This window comes from Trifolium pratense, linkage group LG1, assembly GCF_020283565.1.
Source record: "Trifolium pratense cultivar HEN17-A07 linkage group LG1, ARS_RC_1.1, whole genome shotgun sequence".
In the NCBI taxonomy this organism is placed as follows: Eukaryota; Viridiplantae; Streptophyta; class Magnoliopsida; order Fabales; family Fabaceae; genus Trifolium; species Trifolium pratense.
Genome location: NC_060059.1, coordinates 51429497 through 51454528, shown reverse-complemented (window position 1 = coordinate 51454528; position 25032 = coordinate 51429497). Strand labels below are relative to the sequence as shown.

Here is a 25032-nt window from a genome sequence, read left to right as displayed (position 1 = left end):
GTAAAAAATTTCTTCTCCATTCATCGATTTTTTTTACGTTGGGGGCTTGCATTGCATTAGGCACATTTCAAAAGCTAAATGACCTAGACGGAAAAAGGAAAGAAAGTAAAAACTAAAAAACTAAATTTCTACGGAATATAAGATACTAGACCACAAACGAATTTTATTCTATATTTAGAGTGTGGGTATAACATCTACGAGTAAGGGCACTTAGGTACCTAGAGGGTATGGGTATACGAGTATTAAAGTTGTTTCCCACGCGGGTATGGGTGTACAAATAATTTTTTAAACCGCGAATTTAGGGAAGGGTACCTCTGATCCGAGCTGTCATTTCTTGACTGTTGTAAGGAGACACGCACTACTATTTGAATATTGATGACGTGTAGTGTACTCCATAGAAGATAAATTTGTAGAGGTTGGTTTGAGAGGATGATAAAAGTCTTCTTATATCCAGATGATAGAGTGAGATGTTGATTTAATTTTCTGATCATCTGTATAGATATCTAGAGATGAATAATCATTTGATGTCCAGATGATGATGGAGAAGATTTAGACAAACTGATGACAGTCAATTATATGATGTTTTTAGTAGTATTTTAGGATATTTTTAGTAGCAATTGAAGACCAAAAGCTAGCAAATACCTGGAAAAATGAAGTTACTTGGCCAAGAAACAAGAAAAGTGGAAAAAACATAAAAAAGGGCAAAAACGTCAAAAACAGCGTGCACCATCATAACCACGATGAGAGCAGGCGTGGTACGATGGAGACGGTGAAATAAAACAAGAAAATCTGAATAAAATCTTCATCGTGCCATGATACGACCCATCGTAGTCACGATGAGACAATTCTGAACGGTATTGTGGCCACGATGGATATGATGGAGCGCAGAAAAAGCCCAAATCCAACTGAAAAACTATAAATAGAGTCATTCTCCTTCACAATTATTCATTCAGAAATATTGAGAGTTATTCAATATTCACTCTAGAGTTAGGAGAACTCTAAGGAGGAGGCAAGGAGGGCCAGAAAACTCCAAGGCCAATAAGGTTATTTTCTTTTATTGTCTTTGTAATTTATTTTTCCTAGATTAGAGTAGATGAACTCCCTTATGAATGCTTGAGACATGTAATTATGGTTCGAAAAAGTTTATATTTGATTGTTATTAAGTTATTTTCTACAATTGTCTTGTTTTAATTCTTCATTCTTAATATTGATCACATTATTGAATGAACCTAGGAAATTAACTGATCCGTGACAACAGAATAATAGGCCAGACTAAAAAGACATTCGACCAACCATGAGACCATTAAATTCAGTATCTGAGGAAGGGGGCAGGATTAAGAATCACACATAGTTAAATTCTGCAATGATTAGGTTAATCAAGCGGGCGTAGAGAACTTGTTAAATACTGAACTTCTAAAGGTTAGGACGTACTCTAAGAGGCTGAACCCGTTAAAGGTAATGATACGATGAAACGAAGGTTAAACCTATCAAAGCATTGATTAGTCCTAAGTCATATTGCAATAGAAATAAGAATAGTAATAATAGGCTTATTTTAATAGAAATTAATCCGATAGATTATAACTAGTAATGAAGAAAAGTATAACGACAGTTACCAAGCAGGAATAAGGGAGAGATTTGAAACACTTAATCACCTCGTGTGTCTACTCACACACTCTTTTATCATTATTGCTCTTTACTTTCTTCTTCTTTACTTTATTGTTATTTACTTTTATTAAACCAAACTCTTTCAAACCAACAAAGCGAATGCAAAACACTTTTAATTTCTAAATTCTTAAGCGAAACTAGTAATTTTGGCACAATCCCTGTGGAGAACGATAACTTATCACTTTATTACTTGGTTGTGATTTTGTGCACTTGCAGAGCCACCATCACAAACCCAATTTTCTATTTGTCTTCTTCTTATCTTCAGTTAATTGTCCAAAAGATGGACACGGGGCGTACTTAGACTTTCGACCTATATTTTGCTTTATATTTAAGAATAGTTCATACATTTTAAGAATGGTGTAAAAAAAATGATTTTTGCAAATGACTGATTTATAGATTTGGACCTGATTTTTTCATCAATGATAAAAGGATTTTATTTTTTTAGAAAAGTGAAAATTGATATATTGAATAACAACTTTGACACCTTTTATTAGTCAAAAAATAAACAAATCTTTTTTTTTTTTTACGTTAAAAAAATAAACAAATCTTTGACACCTTTTATTAGTAAAAAAAAAACATATCTTTGACCCCTTTTTTGTTTTTAACAACTGCATAAACTATCCCCTGTGTTAAATGTATTCAATGTTCATTTTTTATAAATATATCTAAAAATTTGTAAAGAGTTTTATATTTAGGGATAAACATTTTTGTAAAAGGGTCTTATAATTAGAGATGGATGCAGTATACAATTTGGCAAAACAGCGTCGTTGTTTTACATTGAATTACATACCATATAAACGATGAAATATGAGATTCGATGAAAATCATCCGATTTAGATTTTTTTTTTTTTGAACCAGATTTAGAAAATATTTTAAAATGTAGGAAAAAGGTGAATCATTTTAAAAAAAGACATCCACACGTGTGCTAAACCACGTCTTGAAATGGGTGAGAATATACACATAAAACTAGACTATAAAATTACCTCTTCGGACCTTATTTCAATGTGTCATTTCTTACTCTAAAGTCACAAACATAACCACCTGTTTGTTCTCGCTTCTCTCTTTTTGTGTTTCATCCATGTCAAACGGAAGGAAAATTGAATTTCCTGAAGCACCATAGCAGGCTCTTCAAGAAAGCTAGTGAGCTTTGCACTCTTTATGGTGCAGAAGTTGCTCTCATTGTGTTTTCATCCGGTGAGAAATTATTTTTCTTTGACCACTCCAATGTTAATATAGTTAGAGGTTGTTATCTCTCATTATTCCCACCTTAAAACAAAGGCGTCGTGCAACCTCAAATGTTTCTGACACAATTATTTCAAAACCCAATGTTGTAACCTCGTGTGTAATTGGTTTCTACAATATGAGAGCAAGAGGAGGAGGATATGCACCCTTTGGATTATTTTGATCTAAGGTCTTAGATCCACCTTCCCTTAACTATTAACTTATATTTTCACTTTTCACTTTTATTTTTTAGTTAATTCCAATTATAGCACACATATTTAACTAGTTTCATTTATGTGATTTGGTTAATATTGGATTTTAGGGTTATTGGAAGGTTTTGTTGTCTATGTTATGTATTTGAAATTGTAGTCGTGTTGAATTATCTATTATTCAAATAAAGGGCATCTTGTTTATTTATATTTTCATATCTCCAAAATTTTAATCTATTGAATATTTGTTATCACACGAGTTCAACTTCTAAGTCCGGTATATTGTGTAGTGAATATAAGGAACATATAACGTACTTAGAAGTTGAACCCGTGTGATAACAAATACTCAATAGATTAAAATTTTGGAGATATATGAAAATATAAATAAATAAGATGCCCTTTATTTGAATAATACATAATGCAACACGACTACAATTTCAAATGCATAACAAAGACAACAAAACTCCCAATAACCCTAAGATTCAATCTTAACCAAATCTCATACAAGAACCTAGTTAAACATGTGTGCTCTAATTGAAATTAATTAAAAACAACATAAAATATAAATTAATAATTAACAGCATCTTGGGTGAATCTAAGCCCTAAGATCAAAATAATTCAGAAGGTATATAATCCTTTAATTGATTAATGATAAGAACATTGTCTATGTATGAATTGTACGCTCCAACGCACTCTTTATTTACTCATTTCTAGTAGTAAAACAATATGAAAACATTGAAGTATGACATAATTATAAGTGGTGTATTATAAATATTCTAATTTTTATGTCGGAGATATTTAAAAGATGTTGATTTTAAGTAATTTTTTTTTGTTGAAAACAACAAGGGCCTAAGCCCAAAAGAAAGGATATTACAAGGAATTTAATCAAGGGGGTGCAACTCTCATAACATCATCAAGCAACAAAGAGCTAACAAATGGCTGACATGCCTCAAAATATAAATCCGAGTATCCTTCAAACAATTATAATTAGCTAAACGCATCTGCGCACATATTTACTTCCCAGTATATATGATGAACCACAACTGTCCAATCCAAGGCTAACAAACTCTGAATATTCTCTACAATAGCTCTCCCAACGGGGCTCCCACATCTATTTGAAGTCATGGATCCAACAACAATTATGGAATCGACATTCAACTCCACTGATTCAATATTAAGCCTCTGCGCATATGAAAGCCCCTCCAAAACACCCCACAACTCAGCCAAGAAAGCATTACCATGTCCAATAAATTTTGTGAAACCTCTCAACCACTCACCATGACTCCCTCTTAAAATACCACCACATCCTATCCGGCCACCCACAAACCATCCGTATTAAGTTTAACTCACCCTTCCTGTGGATTATTCCACTTAACATGAACCATATTCAAATAGATTTTTTCACACAACAATCCGCCAAAGTTTATTGACTAATTATTGTGTAGGTTTTCTTGTCCCCTAAATGTGTCCTATAAATAGGATCCCTTTGTTACAATGTAATACACACCTTGGAGGGAATATACAAACTCTACTCTTTCTCTCTTCTCTCCTTCATCTCTATTCTTCTATATTCTTAGTTATGTTTATATTAGTTTCATAACACTTTTAATTTAATTCATAAATTTCAAGACAAAATTTTCATATTAATATGCTTAACTAGTGTCTTGTTTAGCATTTTTCTGTATAGAAATTTAGGAAGATCTGAACAAAGAGTATATCTTTTTTAGCCTCTTAATAATTTTCTCACACGTCTTTGTGAAATTATAAAAATAGCGAACATATTTCACACCCTTATCGCAAACTACAAAATTATTTTGACTTTGAACTCGTCACATTCCCCAAATAAAAGTGTTTTTTACGTAGTACAAGTTCGCTCATAGTTCTGTGCATTATAATGACCCATCACCTTCCGCCTCATTTTATTAGTATCTAAAAAAAAATCAAAACTTCTCCAAAAACATAAATCGCAAAACTCTCATCAAATTCATTGTTTTCCTCACATTTGTGGTTGAAATCCCTTCACAAGTGAAAATTATAGTCAAACAAACAAGAGGTTAGTGCACATTTACTCATATTTACATAATTGTTTTTAGTTTTTATTTATTTACTGAAACTGGTTTTGTTCACGCTTTATGTTATGAACCCTATTATGTTGCGTTCAGACGCTAAAATGTGAATGTTGTTGATGTTGTGATTACTTTTTGCTAATTATGACTTTTTTATAAATATTTCTTGATCCGGTGTTTTTTACAGTGTAGCTGCGTCATAAATAAAATTTTAATCACAATAGAGGGAAAAAATGGATTGTCTCCCGTGGGCCAAAAACTGGAGGAAATAATGTTGATAAATCTCAACTCTTCATTTCTTTCAATGAGAAATCAACGGTTAAGATTAATACAAAGAGCATAACATATTTTGTCTCTTCTCCCTAGGCTTCCATCTTCTTCAAAACTTCAACAACCATTTTTCAGTTCTTCAATCACCATCATAATCACCCCCAAAAATCACAATTGCAGAGACAAACATAAATTTAATAGAGAATGAGAGAGGTTATGAAACTTGTAAAAATTGGGTTTTTATTAATTGAATGAAAAACTGCACAAGTATGTTTTCAAAAATTGGGTTTTTCATTAACCGTTTGTAAAAATTAAACATAAAATATTTATGGAAATTGTAACAAAATTCAAAGAAGAAAATTACATTTTGATTTTAAAGATTCGTATGTAGCAGAATGCAATAACAGAAATAAAAAATTTGGGTGGTTTGGGTGTTGAAGAAAGGTCAGGAAAGAGAAGAGAAGTGGACCCACATTAGACTTTGTGTTTTAATCATGGTCATTGATTTTAAATTAAAAGAAATAGAGGGATGAGATTGCACATTAATTCCTCCGGTTTTTTATCCACGAGAGAGAATCCACTCCCGAGCAAGAGGATGATGAGATGCAAGAAATCCAACCTAAGATGCAGTCAAGTGACTCCAAACAACACAAGAGGGGGTTGAATTGTGTACTCAAGAAACTAATTAAAAATAAGCACTTAAAATATTTTAACTAAATAAAAATAACTTGCAGCGAGAAATAAAAGAGATGAAAGGGTAAGAAGAAAAACACAGAAATTAGCCTGATTCGGCCAAAAACAAATGGCCTACTCCAGTCCCCAAGGACCCAAGGACAACACCTTAAGATTTCAGTAAACCAAGCTTTTATAACAGGATAAGCTAATAACCTTTGCAACCGAGAACTTTCAACACAAACAATGAGATATCACCTCCCTTGTGTAAGAGTCTATAAACCAAGTGATATCACCTCTCTTGAAAACTTTGGGATCGCACCCAATACAAGTAGAATAAATTAAGTTACAAGATATTACACCATATATATAGATAAAACAAATTGAAGCACAAGTACTACAAGTAAACTATGTAGTATAAAAAAGAGCTCTCAAGAAAATATATTAGCAAGTGTGAAAATAATGAGAATAATGAGTATTATTTTTAATAGTATTTTGATGCAAAATTTCGTTCTATGCAGAGCTACCATAGCACCTATATATATATATATATATATATATATATATATATATATATATATATATATATATATATATATATATATATATATATATATATATATATATATATATATATATATATATGGGGGCTGCTAATTTAGACCCAGTTGGGTTTAAATTAGCAAGGTGCACCTTTTGAGTTGGACAAAAATACCCTTTCTTTTTATAAAAAAAAAAAAAAAAAACATATTGGCGCTGATCCAGTGTCGCGCGCCTACCGCAGGACCACCGTTACAGACCGTTGATTTCCATCAGACGGCCAAGAGATGATCTCATCATGGCTGTCGGATCAATCAGACAGTCTAGATCATCCAGCTCCATGATAAGCCAGCGCGTGCACCACACTAGATCTGCGTCTGGAGAGAGAAAATTTTATTTTAAAAAAAGCAGGACACGTGTCAACTGCTGGGTGGTTGGCGTTTTTTTTTTTCATTTAATACTTTAAACTCAATTATTTCGTTGTAAATTAATTTTTTATTTTTATACCAAAATTCATAATTTTTTTTTGTCTACAAATAGAGACTTGGTTCGTTTGATTTGGACACAAAAAAAAAAAACTCAATTTTTCACTACCTTTAATTATCTTTATATAATACTGTGAAACCATTTAGCTGGTAGAATGGTTTCACAGTATAACTCTCTGAAACCATTTTACTGGTAGAATGGTTTCAGTGAGTAATTTCTTAATTGTTTGCTTCTGAAACCATTCTGAAACCATTTAGCTGGTACAATGGTTTCAGAGCGTTGTACTTTGAAACCATTTCACTGATAGAATGGTTTCAGGGGAGTTGATTCTTAATTGTTTGCTTCTGAAACCATTTTACTGCTAGAATGGTTTCACAGTATAACTCTCTGAAACCATTCTTCCAGCTAAATGGTTTCATAGTAATATATAAACATAATTTTTCACTTCCTTAATCTCGTTATTTATATGTTCTATTGCATTTTAAATTATGTGTATCGTACTAAGTACGTTACTTGTGTGTTGTAATTTAACACGCACCACTCAATCAACTCACTGAAACCATTATACCAGCAAAATGGTTTCAGAATATAACTCTCTGAAACCATTCTACCGGCTAAATGGTTTCATAAGCAAATAACTAAGAATCAACTCAATGAAACCATTCTACCGGCTAAATGGTTTCATAAGCAAATAACTAAGAATCAACTCAATGAAACCATTCTACCAGTAAAATGGTTTCAAAGTACAACTCTCTGAAACCATAGTACCAGCTAAATGGTTTCAGAAGCAAACAATAGTTTTTAATTACCGTTTTATCTCATTTAATTAACGAAAAATAGTTTCAGGTCTCCAAAAATTTCATAAAATATACCAAAAATTCCAGAATATTATCTAATATTTTATTAGAAACAAATAAAAAAACAATTGGTTTCAGAGTACAAATCTATGAAATTATTATTATTATTTGTTAAATGGTTTTAAATAATCAGCGGAATTTGTGAAAATAATTTCATGACTTGAACTATGGAGAGTGAGGTACACAAGAGGGTTCTAAATAATTCATAGTACTTTACATAAAATTTTGGAAATTTTTTATGGGATTATAATATTTTTAATTACCTTTTTAATCATTTAATTAACTAAAAATAGTTTCCGGTCTCCAAAAATTTCATACAATATACCAAAATTTCCAGAATATTATATACTATTTTATTATGAAAAACTAAAAAAAAAATAGAGCCTCCCTGAGGCCGCACGCACCCCCACGCGCCTCCGGTGAGAGTGGGCGTGGGCGACGCGCACTGTTCATCGTCCCCCCCCCCCCGTTTTATGCAGAAACGGGTCGCGCGACCCGGTTTTTGACCCGGTTCGATCTCCCTCAATACTCAACGAAACTCGACGTTCCTTATATGGATTTTGATCGTTTTTCAATTTTACAAAGGTTTCCGGTATTAGTTTTTGAAATCGGTGTTCGATTCGCACGTAAAATGAGGTCGAAATTTGGAAGAAATTTAAAAAATGTAATAGTTGTTGTTGTTGCATGGGGGGCGCGCTATTTTGGGGGGCGCGCTATTTTATGATGCAAATTACATACATGCCCCAGTTGCTCTATTGTTTCAAAAAAAAAAATGGGTATTTTTGTCAAACTCAAAAGGTGCACCTTGCTAACTTAGACCTAACTAGGGTCTAAGTTAGAAAACCCCTATATATATATATATATATATATAGGACAAAAGACAATAATGTGCCTTAGAAATAAAATAACCGTGAAACTTAACAATGGAAACTTAGTGAAAGGCTTTGATTAAAATAGCCGTTGCTCACTCATATATAATGGAAACAAAATGAATGGCTTTTTGAGCAAACCTTAATTAGGTAATGTATTATCTTTCAATAAGTAAAATCATGGAATGCTGATTTTATTTCAAATGAAATATATGCATGAAACAAGTCGTACCATGCTAATTAAAATCATTTTGTATGTCAGAAAAAATTATGCAATTTCCAAATTAAATTATGATATTTCATGCAAAATCATATTTAAATAAAAATTATTGTGAGTGTGTGATATATTTTGATGAAAGCTATTTATACTACTCACATAATGATCCTAAAAATACATGGATTATAATCCAATAAGTCTATAATCCAAGTCTTGAAAACTTGATCATCTTTTCCACTTTTTGCATCATTGTCATTCTTAAACTTCTTTTGAAAACTTGTCAAGACATATACTCACAGTTCAGCTTGAGCCTGATGTGTGTCCTGAAAGTCCCTATGATAAGTTTGTACCGTCTCTTTACAGGGCCATATTTCCCGACTTCTATATGATGGGGATATACATTACAAATGTCTATTTATTTTTGTGCAGGATCATCAAGTTCTTACATGTGTCGGCGACAAAAAAAAAAATGAACTTGTTGAATACACAATAACTTCAGTGGTTTGATGAAGCCGTCAAGCACCAAGGACTGACAGGCGCTTATCCACCACCGGTTTCACTCACCAAGGACTGGACGGCTTCATCAATTTATTCCCATTTTATTTTTAAATTAACTTTATTTATATCAATTAATTTATATATAATGACAATATAAAACCACCTCACACTATCATCTAATAAGAAACTTTAAAAAATAAATCTAATTCTCCAGTTTCACTTTATCATTCTCATCTACGTTGTAGTAAAAATTTTCTTCTCCATAACTCCATTCGTCGATTCTTTTTACGTTGGGGGCTTGCATTGCATTAGGCACATTTCAAGAGATAAATGACCTAGACGGAAAAAGGAAAGAAAGTAGAAAATAAAAAACTAAATTTCTACAGAATATAAGATACTAGACCACAAACGAATTTTATTCTATAGTTAAAGTGTGGGTAACATCTACGAGTAAGGGCACTTAGGTACCTAGAGGGTATGGGTATACGAGTATTAAAGTTGTTTCCCACGCGAGTATGGGTGTACGAATGATTTTTTAAACCGCGGATTTAGGGAAGGGTACCTCTGATCTGAGCTGTCATTTCTTGACTGTTGTAAGGAGACACACACTACTATTTGAATATTGATGACGTGTAGTGTACTCCATAGAAGATAGATTTGTAGAGGTTGGTTTGAGAGGATGATAAAATTCTTCTTATATCCAGATGATAGAGTGAGATGTTGATTTAATTTTCTGATCATCTATATAGATATCTAGAGATGAATAATCATTTGATGTCCAGATGATGATGGAGAAGATTTGGACAAACTGATGATAGTCAATTATAGGATAGTTTTAGTAGCAATTGAAGACCAAAAGCAAGCAAATACCTGAAAAAATGAAGTTACTTGGCCAAAAAAAAAAAGAAAAGTGGAAAAAACATCAAAAAAGGGCTAAAACGTCAAAAACAGCGCGCACCATCGTAACCACGATGAGAACAGGCGTGGTACGATGGAGACGGTGAAATAAAACAAGAAAATCTGAATCAAATCTTCATTGTGCCACGATACGACGCATCGTAGCCACGGTGAGACAATTCTGAACGGTATCGTGGCCACGATGGATACGATGGAGTGCAGAAAAAGCCCAAATCCAACTGATAAACTATAAATAGAATTCTTCTCATTCACAATTATTCATTCAGAAATATTGAGAGTTATTCAATATTCACTCTAGAGTTAGGAGAACTCTAAGGAGGAGGCAACGAGAGCCAGAAAACTCCAAGGCCAATAAGGTTATTTTCTTTTATTATCTTTGTAATTTATCTTTCCTAGGTTAGAGTAGATGAACTCCCTTATGAATGCTTGAGACATGTAATTATGGTTCGAAAAAGTTTATATTCGATTGTTATTAAGTTATTTTCTACAATTGTCTTGTTTTAATTCTTCATTCTTAATATTGATCACATTATTGAATGAACCTAGAGGAAATTAACTGATCCCTTGACAACAGAATAATAGGCCAGAATAAAAAGACAATTCATCCGACCAACCATGAGACCATTAAATTTAGTATTTGAGGAAGGGGGCAGGATTAAGAATCACACATAGTTAAATTCTGCAATGATTAGGTTAATCAAGCGGGCTTTGAGAACTTGTTAAATACTTAACTTCTAAAGGTTATGACATACTCTAAGAGGTTGAACCCGTTAAAGGCAATGATACGATGAAACGAAGGTTAAACCTATCGAAGCATTGATTAGTCCTAAGTCAGATTGTAATAGAAATAAGAATAGTAATATTAGGCTTATTTTAATAGAAATTAATCCGGTAGATTATAACTAGTAATGAAGAATAGTATAACGCCAGTTACCAGGCAGAAATAAGGGAGAGATTCAAAACACTTAACCACCTCGTGTGTCTACTCGCACACTCTTTTATCATTATTGCTCTTTACTTTCTTGTTCTTTAATTTATTGTTATTTACTTTTATTAAACTAAACTCTTTCAAACCAACAAAGGGAATGCAAAACACTTTTACTTTCTAAATTCTTAAGCGAAACTAGTAATTTTGGCACAATCCCTATGGAGAACGATAACTTATCACTTTATTACTTTGTTGTGATTTTGTGCACTTGCAGAGCCATCATCACAAACCCAATTTTCTATTTGTCTTCTTCTTATCTTCAGTTAATTGTCCAAAAGATGGACACATGGCGTACTTAGACTTTTGACCTACATTTTGTTTTATATTATAAGAATAGTCCCTACATTTTAAGGATGGTGTAAAAAAATCATATAATTTATTTATGTTATCAAGTTTGGTCCTTCCGTTTGTTTTTTTGTTATCATATAATTTATCTCTGTTTTTTCATTCTTCTCTTTTTTATGTTATTTTATTTTCTGCAAAATGTATGGACTAAAAACATATTTAACCCCTTTATTTTATTAATATTATGGCATATTTTCAATAATATGGGTTAAAATTCAAATTCTTACAAAATACGAGAACTAAAATTTTGAATTTTAAAATAGGAGAATTAAAATCCAAACTCAGATAAAATATGGGGGCTAAAATTCCGAATTTAAAAATAGTGGGGTTAAAATCTAAATTCAATCAAAATAAGGAGAGATTAAAACTACATTTAAGTCAAATAGTTTTAAAGATACAATGTCATTTAAATTAACTCCTTGAGAAAGCATTCTATATTAGATTTGCTGATTTATAGATATTTTTCTTTTTTTTTTTTTTTTTTTTTTTTGCAAATGACTGATTTATAGATTTGGACCTGATTTTTTCATCAATTATAAAGGCTTTTTTTTTTAGAAAAATGAAAATTGATATATTGAATAACAACTTTGACACCTTTTATTAGTCAAAAAATAAACAAATCTTTTTTTTTTACGATAAAAAAATAAACAAATCTTTGACACCTTTTATTAGTAAAAAAAATAAACATATCTTTGACCCTTTTTTTTGTTTTTAACAACTGCATAAACTACCCCTGTGTTAAATGTATTCAATGTTCATTTTTTATAAATATATCTAAAAATTTGTAAAGAGTTTTATATTTAGGGATAAACATTTTTGTAAAAGGGTCTTATAATTAGAGATGGATGCAGTATACAATTTGGCAAAACAGTGCCGTTGTTTTACATTGAACTACATACCATATAAACGATGAAATATGAGATTCGATGAAAATCATCCGATTTAGAAAATATTTTAAAATGTAGGAAAAAGGTGGATCATTTTAAAAAAAAAAAAGACATCCACATGTGCGCTAAGCCACGTCTTGAAATGAGTGAGAATATACACATAAAGCTAGACTATAAAATTACCCCTTCGGACCTTATCTCAATGTGTCATTTCTTACTCTAAAGTCACAAACATAACCACCTGTTTGTTCTCGCTTCTCTTTTTTGTGTTTCATCCATGTCAAACGGAAGGGAAATTGAATTTCTTGAAGCGTCATAGCAGGCTCTTCAAAAAAACTAGTGAGCTTTGCACTCTTTGTGGTGCAAAAGTTGCTCTTATTGTGTTTTCATCTGGTGAGAAATTATTTTTCTTTGACCACTCCAATGTTAATATAGTTAGAGGTTGTTATCTCTCATGATTCCCACCTTAAAACAAAGGCGTCGTGCAACCTTAAATGTTTCTGACACAATTATTTCGAAACCCAATGTTGTAACCTCGTGTGTAATTGGTTTCTACATTATGGGAGCAAGAGGAGGATATGCGCCCTTCGGATTATTTTGATCTAAGGTCTTAGATCCACCTTCCCTTAACTATTAATTTATATTTTCACTTTTATTTTTTTAATTAATTCCAATTATAACACACATACTTAACTACTTAACTAGTTTCATTTATACAATTTGGTTAATATTGGATTTTAGGGTTATTGGGAGGTTTTGTTGTCTATGTTATGCATTTGAAATTGTAGTCGTGTTGAATTATCTATTATTCAAATAAAAGGCATCTTATTTATTTATATTTTCATATATCTCCAAAATTTTAATCTATTGAATATTTGTTATCACACGGGTTCAACTTCTACGTACAACCGTACTTAAAAACAAATATTCAATAGATTAAAATTTTGGAGATATATGAAAATATAAATAAATAAGATGCCCTTTATTTGAATAATACATAATGCAACACGACTACAATTTCAAATGCATAACAAAGACAACAAAACCCCCAATAACCCTAAGATTCAATCTTAACCAAATCTCATACAAGAACCTAGTTAAACATGTGTGCTCTAATTGAAATTAATTAAAAACAACATGAAACATAATATAAATTAATAATTAACGGCATCTTGGGTGAATCTAAGCCTTGAGATCAAAATAATTCAGAGGGTATATAATCCTTTAATTGATTAATGATAAGAACATTGTCTATGTATGAATTGTACGCTCCAACGCACTCTTTAATTATTTACTCATTTCTAGTAGTAAAACAATATGAAAACATTGAAGTATGACATAATTATAAGTGGTGTATTATAAATATTCTAATTTTTATGTCGGAGATTTTTTTTTGTTGAAACCAACAAGGGCCTAAGCCCAAAAGAAAGGATATTACAAGGAATTTAATTAAGAGGGTGCAACTCTCATAACATCGTCAAGCAACAAAGAGCTAACAAATGGCGGACATGCCTCAAAATATAAATCCGAGTATCTTCAAACAATTATAATTAGCTAACGCATCCGCGCACATATTTACTTCCCAGTACATATGATGAACCACAACTGTCCAATCCAAGGCTAACAAACTCTGAATATTCTCTACAATAGCTCTCCCAACAGGCTCCCACGTCTATTTGAAGTCATGGATTCAATATTAAGCCTCTGCACATAAGAAAGCCCCTCCAAAACACCCCACAACTCAGTCAAGAAAGCATTACCATGTCCAATAAATTTTGTGAAACCTCTCAACCACTCACCATGACTCCCTCTTAAAATACCACCACATCCTATTCGGCCACCCATAAACCATCTGTATTAAGTTTAACCCACCCTTCCTGTGGATTATTCCACTTAACATGAACCATATGTCGAATTGATTTTTTCACACAACAATCCGCCAAAGCTTATTGACTAATCATCTTCATCACACTATACGCAAGTGGATGAGGTCTTACAAACCTCTCTTAATGCATCTCTTTATTCTTCCATGCCAAATAGAATGACATGACATGACCCAATCCTTCCCAGCTAACTCTCACTTAAATTTGGGAAATTATTGTCTCCTGTCAAATTTTTCTCGTGTGAAATCTGGGTTTTTCATTCTTTTTCATTCTTTTTTCTTTGGACACATAATTTAAAATAAAAAACAATATGTATGGTGCGACCGGACACCCTCCAATGAAATTATCACGGGAGAGGATCTATGTCCCTTAAATTCTCTCATTTTGATTTCTCTAAGCAATTTCTACTGCTCGTACGAAAATTCAAATGTACATGTATATTAATCTATAAATTAATAATTAAGTGAGTGTCTTTTGTTAAATGATTTTTTTCGTACGGAAGTTGAATTTAGGGGACAAAACTAAACCCCCTCTTTATAAAGTAAATAAAATATCCATTTTTTATGTTGGAAACTTGTAGAGTTAAGTTGTGTCTAATAAAAAAAAAAGAGTTTAACTTCGAACCAGGTCAGATTGTGGTTGTGTGCATTTAAATAATACAATGTTATTACCAAATACGCATTGAATTAAGCTAGTTGATCTAAGAGTTAAGAAATAGGAGGTTTAGAATTCAAGTTTTGACAAAGAAAAAAAAATTAACATAACATTATAATACTAACAAGTAACAACTAACATTACTTATAAAAAAAATAAAAACAACCAATTGAATTAAAATCACATGGTTGTCCTTGCGGTTGTCCTTATCGTTTTTTTTTTTTTTTGACAGCCGGTTGTCCTTATCGTTATCATCATGTGACAATGAGCGAATTCTATTGGACCTACAATATGTCGACTGCACTAAGCCCATTTCTATTGGATCGGACTTAAATTCCATTCCACGTCACGCGTCTCCTCTTTCCTTAACGATGAAGCAATCAGCCACCGAAGGACATAACCGTCATTTTCTACAAACAAATTTCGACAGCATTCATTCATTACGTTACAACATCTGTTACTTTTCTTTCTTCAATCTATGCAAGCTTTTACAAAGGGTACAACCGTCATTTAGTTTGGAAACACCGTTTTCATCCCTTCCATCCCATTTAACGCATTGTCGAAGAACAGGAATCAAAGCGCAGACATGGGACTACTTTCCAATAGGTATTCTTAATTTTCGATTCTTCCTATGTTTTTTTATGAAAATCTTAGTGGGATTTTTTTTGTTTAATGAAAATAATGGATGTGCAGAGTAACTAGAGAGAGCCTGAAAGCAGGAGATCACATCTATTCATGGAGGACTGCCTATATATATGCTCATCACGGTTCTCCTCTTTTCTATTTTATTTTGTTTTCTTTTATTTGTTTTGTTTATTTTACTTTGTTTGCTTAGAGTTTTTGTAGTTCAAAAATTAAATAGGAGATGCAATGAGATTAGAGGACTATGAATTTATCTTATACATTGAAGACATTAATTTTTTGTTGATGTTGTTGGTAGTTGGTGGCGGAGCTAGGATCATTAGAGTTTGAGCAAAATTTCACATGTGACATAATATATAAATAGTCCAATAAAAAATTTCAGTTTTGCCTTTAACTAATCCCTAAAAATACCAACAATTTTGGCCAGAGTCCGGGCAACTGCCTAGGCTTACTGGGCCGTATCAATTTTTGAGGAACTTCCCACACCCCCAATATCACTTTGGATGTACATATTAAGAAAAAATTTGTGAAGTTTGTGTTGTTGGAAAGTATACTTCCAGACAAAATGGCCAGAAATATAATTTCATATACATGTGGTTTTCTCGAAAATGTGGGATGGGAAAACTTAACCATGAATATCAATTATCTTTAAAAAAAAAATAGATTTGGTGGATAAGTTAAAGACACTGATGAGCCACAGAGCTAACATTGTACTGCTTTCCGTAGTATAATGCTAAGTGTGTTGTCGAGGATCTTGTTTAAGTTCTCTCTATTACAAATTTTCTATATGACTTAAGATTAGAAATCTGCCATTGTGTATTAACTCATATCATCCTTATTTGCATACTTTCCGGCACTCAATTTGGTTTTAAATTGCAATTGCATTTCAAACCTTTTATATTGTGGTAAAATGCAGACAAATACGGCTGATGCAGTCACGATTGTGGCTGCAATCTCGTTGTGAGATCTCTAAAACCGTTGTATATATTACGGATGAAATTGTGGCTGCGGACTGCAATTTAAAACCATCCTCCTATCTTTTTCCCTTACTAGTCTTCTTGCGCTATGGAGCCTCTTACTCTAATTTTTTTTTAAAAAAATTCACTTGTTTGGCTTTTGAGGATTCATGACTCCATGCACTACAAATAAACATCAAAGCTGAACTGTGCTTCATTTTTTTAGGTCATGTCTTTGTAAATTGTAATGATGGAATCTTTTATTGTGTGTAATGAAATGAATGACAGGCATTTATATTGGCGATGACAAAGTCATCCACTTCACTAGACGTGGACAAGAAGTAGGAACCGGTACCGTGCTCGATGTTCTCCTCGTCAGTTCAGGACCGGTCAAATCTCAAGAACTTTGCCCAAATTGCACAACATCCGAAGATGGGCATGGCGTGGTTGTCTCATGCCTGAACTGCTTTCTAGCTGGTGGAGTCTTGTATAAGTTCGAGTATGCCGTCTCTCCAGCTCTCTTCCTTGCAAAAGCACGAGGTGGAACATGTACTCTTGCAGTCTCTGATGAAGATGAGATCGTAGTTCATCGAGCTAAATATTTACTCGAAAACGGCTTTGGCTGCTATAACTTATTCAAGAAAAACTGTGAAGACTTCGCCATCTATTGCAAAACTGGGCACCTAGTTGTTGATGAAGGAACAATCGGGCGGAGTGGTCAAGCAATTTCCACCATAGGTGGATCTCTTGCCGCTGTTCTGTCCTCGCCTCTTCGTTTCGTGACTACAAACGTTTATGGAATAGCTGTAACGGCCGTTGGTGTTTATTGTGTGAGTAGGTATGCTGCAGACATTGGAATGAGAAGCGATGTCGTGAAAATACAAGTGGAAGATTTGACAAGAAGTTTGGCTGTTGGGTTGTTGCGGGTTATTGAACCACAAATTTCGATGAATCTTGCACCTCAATCTACTCAGATTGTTAGTCAATGATCAGATACTGCTTTGTTTGAACATGTTTTGCTATGAATTTCACAAGTATATGTGGCAGTGATATGTGTTTTTATAACCATCATGGTGTGTAATTTATAATTTAATTGAAATGTTTTATGGTATTGTGGATTTCTATGAATTGTTTATGGTATTGTGGATGTCTATGAGTGATGAGTAAGGTATCATTTGGTCAATTGATCATGTTTGTAATTTATAAAAACTGTTATTGTCGAAAAAAAAATTATAAAAACTGTTAGCTATGGCAGATTGGCAGTGTTGTGCAAAATTTGCAATGGAATGAGTATTACATGAAATTCAGAAGAAGGAAAATTCCAACTGAAATTGGAATCAATTGTTTGAATTTCTAAAAATGATGTAACATTTTTATTGATTCATATTCATCGACTTTCTATAAATTCTCTGGTTGTGCAACATTAGGTTGATGCAGCACCAAACCTGCTGCTGCATCCGATTTGATTTTTTTTTTGTTACAATTTTGTTTTTAATATGTATTGGGATTGGTATGTCATTTTTAATGGTTAATTTTTTATTTTTTTTGTTCCATGTTAAAAAAATTCATAACCATTAAAAAATTAAAATTAGTAAAAATTCATATACCTCTGATTTGATTATTAGTTATGAATGTTTTAAGTTTGTAAATTTTTGTCTGTATATAAGCGCTGGTTTTGAAGCCTTTGGAAAAGACGAAATTTGAAGCTTTGGGTTGATGAGGTTGTAACAACAATCTACGTGCAGCAACATTTTTGAACCAATGGCACTGGACACATTTACGATGCCCAAGGAGCAGGCCAAGCAGCTCGGCCAACTCAAGTGGGAGAGACTGCACCGTTGGGTAAAGTGCAATGTCGATGCGGTTTTTGGTGATAATAAAGTGGGAATAGGTATATATATCCGTGATGATAATAGTAACTGGGCAAAAACTATGTGCTACTCTCCATTGCTTAGTGTAAAAGAAGGTGAAGCTCTTGGGTTGTTACAAGTTATCCGGTGGATTGACAATATGGAATTGTGTCATTTTTTACATGGATGTGAAGGTTGTCTTGTCGTTAACAGTTTCAATAAGTCTTCCAATGATCTTTCTTACTTTAGTTTTATTATTAAAGATTGTATTAGTAATTTAAATAGTCTTTGTCCAAACTCGATGGTTGAGTTTTCTAGGAGGCAAGCTAATGTAGTTGCTCATGAATTAGCAAGAGCGACTATGTATACGGAAAATCCTCAAGTGTTAGAGTTGATGCCAAATTGTATTGTTGATGTTTTTTATAATGATGAGATAAGCTTGTTTCATTAAATAAATAAATAAATAAATAAGCGCCGGTTTTGATTTCACGATGAGAAATTGTGGTTGATGCTTTATTCTTCGGAAGGTAGGATAAAAGATAAAACTAAAAACAAAGGATTAAATAAAATGATTAATCCAAATTCAAGTTTGAAACTCATGTAATTAATATATTGACTGATGAGCCGTACGAGTCAGGAATCTCTCAAGTACGATTCTAAGGGAAGGAATTGACTCACCTATTCCGACCGCGGAGAACAGGTCATTCGACAGGGAGATTCTGAAATTGCAGAATCTTGGTTTGATAAAACTTATGAATATTGGAAACAAGCTATAGCCCTTACCCCAGTATTGAAGCATAGAATTGGTTGAAGATCACAAGGCGTTTTGAATAAGAACACTCTGTTGATTATTTTATTTTTTTTATTCAAATAGTAGTCTCACTATGTTATTCTCTATGGAGATAGAGAATAGCATAGAGAGAGAAAAAAAAAATCATCTCATGTAGTCTTGGCAATTCGATCTTTATGTCTTGACAATTCTATTTACAATTCTATTTTTAAGTCTTGGCAATTCTTTTTTTAACCCTTCACAGTTATATTTAAATGGTTTATACTATAGAAGTGAATCATTTCTAACCCCCAAACTTTGAGTTTACTTCAAAAAATAATTCTAAGGATTTGCCGCTACTAAAGCCAATCCTAGAAATTAGGTGTTTATATTTAAATGGTTTACTATAGAAGTAAATCATTTCTAACCCCCAAACTTTGAGTTTACTTCAAAAAATAATTCTAAGGATTTGCCGCTACTAAAGCCAATCCTAGAAATTAGGTGTAACTTGCAAGTGTCACAAACATATTCTTATTAAACACTCAAAAGTAATTTTGAACTAAACTATCCAAAAATCATAAATTGATTTAAAATCATATGAATCATTTTTACTCAATTCTTACCACCACAAAACCAAACACGCGCTAAATGTTTTCTATTATATCCTTAAATTTTGACGCTGCAATCATTCAGCTACCATCTAGGAGTCCGTCATCAAGTACATAGGATTTTTTTTTAACAATGATTCATCTAATATTACAGGTCCATCTTCTATAATGAGCAATCGAAAATTACTAAGATTTTTTTTTTTGAACGATAATCCACGTTTTAAAACATTCATTTATTTGGGAGGAGCCCATAAGTTCATTAAAACGTGAAAATTATCTCATGTCCAGATTGCTTCTTTTTTTTTTTTTTTCTCAATGATCACTGATCATTAAAATGTTGCTCATACAATATTACTTCATTATAAAGCTGTAGAGTTTGCGTTAAAGTGCTAGAAGTGATTATCATTGCATTTGATTATCCAAATAAGGAGAATAGTATACTAGGAACATGTAAGTATCTCAATCCAAACAAAAATTCTTCACCATTTTTTCCAGACAAATACTTCGGTATCAAGAATGATGCGAACAGCTTTCGTCCAACATGCAAGTGACGGTACTGTCATAACTACGAGACTACAAAAATCATGGAGCAGGTTTTGACCTCTAATCCTTAATCTGAACTTAAACAAGTAAAACAGCATTTATGCAACCGTCATTTTCTGGGTTGTTGGTAACCTGGGCATATTTCCCTGAATTCATGGCAAACAAAAACTCAATGCATCAATATCAGTTAAAATTTCAACCACAATGACAAAACCAAAATACTAGTAGGAAATAATCTTACCCCACACAACTTTTCCTGCAGGTGTAACCAGACCAAGTTCGCTTACATTCACCTGAAATTACAGTAAGCAGAAAAATGAGCACATTTTGTTTATACTAGATTTATATTTAGGGCCTCTTTGAATTCGGCTTATTTTTGAGCTTATGAAAATAGTTTATGCAAATAAATAAAGCACAAATATAACTCAATCCAAATGAGCCCTTAACCAAAGTACACATCAGTGTAATTGAAAATGGTCAAGTGGGATCAACTTAGACGTGCCTTAAATTGTTAGTACGAAAATATTCCATAAATAAGAAGAGTGGGAAATATAAATACCTCAATTATAGATCCCTTGGTGATGACACCAAGAGAGGTATACATAGGACCGTTGGGGTTTTTCTTCACTCCAATAATTTCTAGATTGAATGTGCATTTAAGTTCTGGATGAGTGACATGAGCTTTAGTGAACCGCAATCCAGTAGGACGAATGAACCGCTCATACTTTGGGGGTTTTCTGGTAAAACCAGGCCCAACAAATGTAGCTTTTGTAACCATCCTCTTCCATTGCTTGGCTGCAAAATGGTGAGCCATATATTATCAGTACTGCTTTTAAAAATGATCAATATGCATTCTGTCTAATACCAAATTGTGTTTAAAAGGAACTACGAGACAATAGAAACAAATACAGCATGCCAACTTCATAAATCCATCATTCGATAAAATCAAAACACAGACTTAGGAGTGAGTGTTTTGAACTAACCACCCATAAATATTTGAGCATCTTAATCTATAATGAAGTAATAAAATATAGATAAACAAGAGGATGAAACAAAGAATGATAAAGAACCATGATATGAAGAAAGATAAAGAAATGGCAATCACATACTTCAAACTAACAATAACCCTACTGTGCTAATTTTTAACAATAACCTTTTATCACGTCGCATCAAGATCATAATACCAAAAGCAATAAATGTAATACTTACTCTTTCTTTTACCGGTGCGGACAACTTTGAACATTTCATCTTCAGCTACAGGACGCACCTGAGGAAATGAAAAGCCACATATACGTTATAACTCAAAAAAAAAATAAAGGGAACACCGCTTTCTGCCTCCCTCTCTGCTCCTTTCCTTCCTAATGGGGAAAAAGACAGAGATTGGGGATTGGAAGAAAATTACAGTATTGAATGGAATCTCACCTTAGGCAGAGGAACATCCCATTTCCCAGCCTTCTCCTTCCTCTTTTGCTTAATGGTGTTGCTGAGAATCTAAAAATAGAAAATAGCAACATTACTTCCAAGAGTGTGCAAGAGAATCAAGAGTCAAAATTGTCTTTCAATACTGCATGAGTGACATACCTTTGCTCTGGCCGTGTTTTCACGATCCAGAAGATATGCAGGAACAGCTCCTTCTTGAACATTATCATCAGCCTTGCGCCTAGATGTTGACTCTTCATGCATGGCCAAACTGTTGACAGACAAGAGTGAAATCATTCTCTATTACATTTTACCAACAAATCCACATCGATGAAAACCTAATGTTGCTAATTATCATCTAACACCAACCAACAACTCTCGAATAAGCATAAATAATCTAGATCTAAGAAATCAAGCATAAATATTATTGCCATAAACACCTGCAATATCACAACCATCACAGGTAATGACATAAATATGGATGAAGAAACGAAAAAAGAAAAAAAAAAAAAAAAAAAAACTCACGTTCTCTTCATCTGTGCCTTTTCAGCATAATTTTTCTTGGCAATAATCTTACCCTTAATACCCAGTGTCTGTCCACTCAAATTAAACGAAAACCCAGTTAGATTATAACAATATACAAATACATAACTTTTTAAATAAAAGTAATATGAATTAAAGACTAAGTGAAACCTTCTGGGCCTTTTGAGAGTGCTTGTGAACTTCACGGGCTGCCTTCTTGCGTTTGCGCTCTTCATAATCCAAACGGCGGCCATTTTCTTTTATTGAACGCTCTATATAATCTCCTTGAGGCTATAATGATACAAACAAACACAAGAATATGAAACCAAAAAAAGAATATATAAAAGAAAGGGTGGAAAAATGGAATCAGAAGATGCTTGTGAAATTCAAAAAACATAAACGGCTTCAAATGAAGGGGTTCGAAAATTAGAGCAATTAAAGGGAAAGCAAACCCACCATTGTCTCTTGAAAATCAACTCCAACTCCAAGCAACCACTACAATCACAAAACTGGTTCGATTTATAACCAGACTCTTTCGCCTCAATACCTCTGGAAGAACGTAACTTTAACCATCAATAACAGCATAATACAAGAAAAACAAATGAACAAAAATATACAACAATAACAATTTCCACCTTGAGAGAGATGTGAAGAACGATAGATACAAGTTGAACAAAATTTGAGGATTAGGTTTAACGATTAGGTTTAGCTAAAGAAGAATAAGAATGAAGCTCTTGAAAGAAAATTGAGTACCTTTGGGTTTGGCGGTGGCAGAGTCGCTAGTTTTATGCAGAGGAAGCTGCACTAGTTCGGGATTGAAGTACATGATGTAATGTAAGGCGAATTTAGGGTTTGCAATTTTTTTCGGTTGAATTTTTTTTTTTTTCCTTGTCCAAAAAAAATATTTTTTTTTTTTCAATAAAATTGAACCAGAGAGCTTAATGGTTCACGGTTCAAGCGGTCGGGTCGATTTCAACCTGGTTCAAACTGTTTTAATGAAATACATATATAGTTTTATATTTTTAATAAGTTTGTAAAATAAATAAATAAATAAAAATTACATAATATTTATAGTTTTACTTTTTTTTTACCATGATATTAGTACGAAATTTTCACCGCCATTAACGATTACTAGTCTCCATCAGGAAACCTATGGGGCACACAAGGTGGATTTTCCTCTTCAAATCGAATTTTCCTCATATGCATGAGCTAGGAATTGAATCTCTTGCCACATGTTTAAGGGGACCGGGAGTCTTACCACTTGGATCAATTCAATGTTGGTATAGTTTGACCCTATTAAAAAACATAAAATATCATAAGTTACCATATAAAATTAAAACATTTTGATCGATGAAGATTTTAGAGGGATGAAATATTGATCGATTTAGTTTTTGAGAATCGGCGGAGGAGTTTCTTAAAGAAAAATTTAAATGAATAAACAACGATTCAGTTTTTGAGAGACGCTAATTAGATCGTGAAAAGTTTCAGGAAATTGGAGAATTACATGAACTCTCAAATGGAACTTTTGAAAATACACCTTTGTTGTGTAGTAAGCGAACTATCTTAATTGTTGGTTGCCTGGAAGGCGAATGACGTTTCTTTTTTTTTTGTAGTGAAAGAGGGCTAACACCCAAAAAAGAAAAAAACTATAGAGTTACATGAATATTTCTAAGTATGCAAGCTCTGAAAAAGTCATAAAAAAGAAGACTCGAAACCTCATTGGGAGGAGTCTCCATAATATGAATATTAAAAGAATTTCGAGAAAAGCTGAAATTAGCCGGCCAATCAGCACTTATATTTCCCTCACGCTAAGTATGATTAAATTGCACCTGTCAATTCAACTTTAAAAACTCTTATATACAACACACCAAGGTAGGCGGATTACCATTGAATTTAACTTTCCCCGTAATCATGTCAACTAGACTTTTTTGAGTCATTTTCCACTTGAAGATGGTGGAAACATTGTCTCAAAGCAAGTTGCATTCCCAAATACATTCCCCACATTTCAGCGGAGAAAGCGTCATAAGTTCCTATTTTGCGCGAGTATCCTTTAATCAATCTGTCATCTGATTTTCGAAAGAGTCCACCACAACCAGCTAAATCGAAAGAATCCTTGTAGGCTCCGTCACAGTTAAGCTTAATCCACCCTTCTCGAGGACTTCTCCAACCAATGAAAATAGTGTCACATTGGCGAATATTCAGAATATGGTGGATGCACTTGTCTATGTCTTCGACCATCTTGATAATCATGTAAGTTGGGTCAGTTTGACGTTGAAAGTCATCTTTCGAAATCGTTTGGTTTCTCATAGAAGAAGAAGAAAATAGTGATTTGGTTGATTTGGTTAAGATTTGGCGAACGACGTTTCTATATAAGGTGTGTTCTACCTTCTCCCCCCTCATTTGAACTGTTTGCAAAAAAACGCAGAAACCCTCTAAAACCCTTCTCAAAACCCCAAAACGCGAAAACATCATCAAAAT

The 25032-nt window shown here is 32.9% G+C and overlaps 2 protein-coding genes across 3 annotated transcripts; one reads left to right on the top strand and one right to left on the bottom strand.

The window, feature by feature from the left end:
- Window positions 1-15617: 15617 nt before the first annotated feature.
- LOC123923443 (protein LEAD-SENSITIVE 1) lies at window positions 15618-18097 on the top strand. Its single transcript, XM_045976134.1, has 3 exons — window positions 15618-15851; window positions 15939-16012; window positions 17132-18097. The coding sequence occupies exons 1-3, from the start codon at window positions 15832-15834 to the stop codon at window positions 17830-17832; spliced, it is 795 nt and encodes a 264-aa protein (XP_045832090.1). The 5' UTR covers window positions 15618-15831; the 3' UTR covers window positions 17833-18097.
- Window positions 18098-20457: 2360 nt separating this feature from the next.
- LOC123902548 (ribosome biogenesis protein NSA2 homolog) lies at window positions 20458-23448 on the bottom strand. Of its 2 annotated transcripts, none has more exons than XM_045952309.1 (10): window positions 23308-23448; window positions 23011-23103; window positions 22726-22845; window positions 22558-22625; window positions 22195-22303; window positions 22036-22104; window positions 21823-21880; window positions 21173-21408; window positions 20855-20906; window positions 20458-20759 (listed from the first exon to the last, which is right to left on the bottom strand). In XM_045952309.1, the coding sequence occupies exons 2-10, from the start codon at window positions 23011-23013 to the stop codon at window positions 20692-20694; spliced, it is 783 nt and encodes a 260-aa protein (XP_045808265.1). In that variant the 5' UTR covers window positions 23014-23103; window positions 23308-23448; the 3' UTR covers window positions 20458-20691. The 2 variants fall into 2 exon arrangements, with proteins under 2 accessions (XP_045808265.1, XP_045808266.1); XM_045952310.1 differs by having other exon boundaries at window positions 23190-23366.
- Window positions 23449-25032: the final 1584 nt, after the last annotated feature.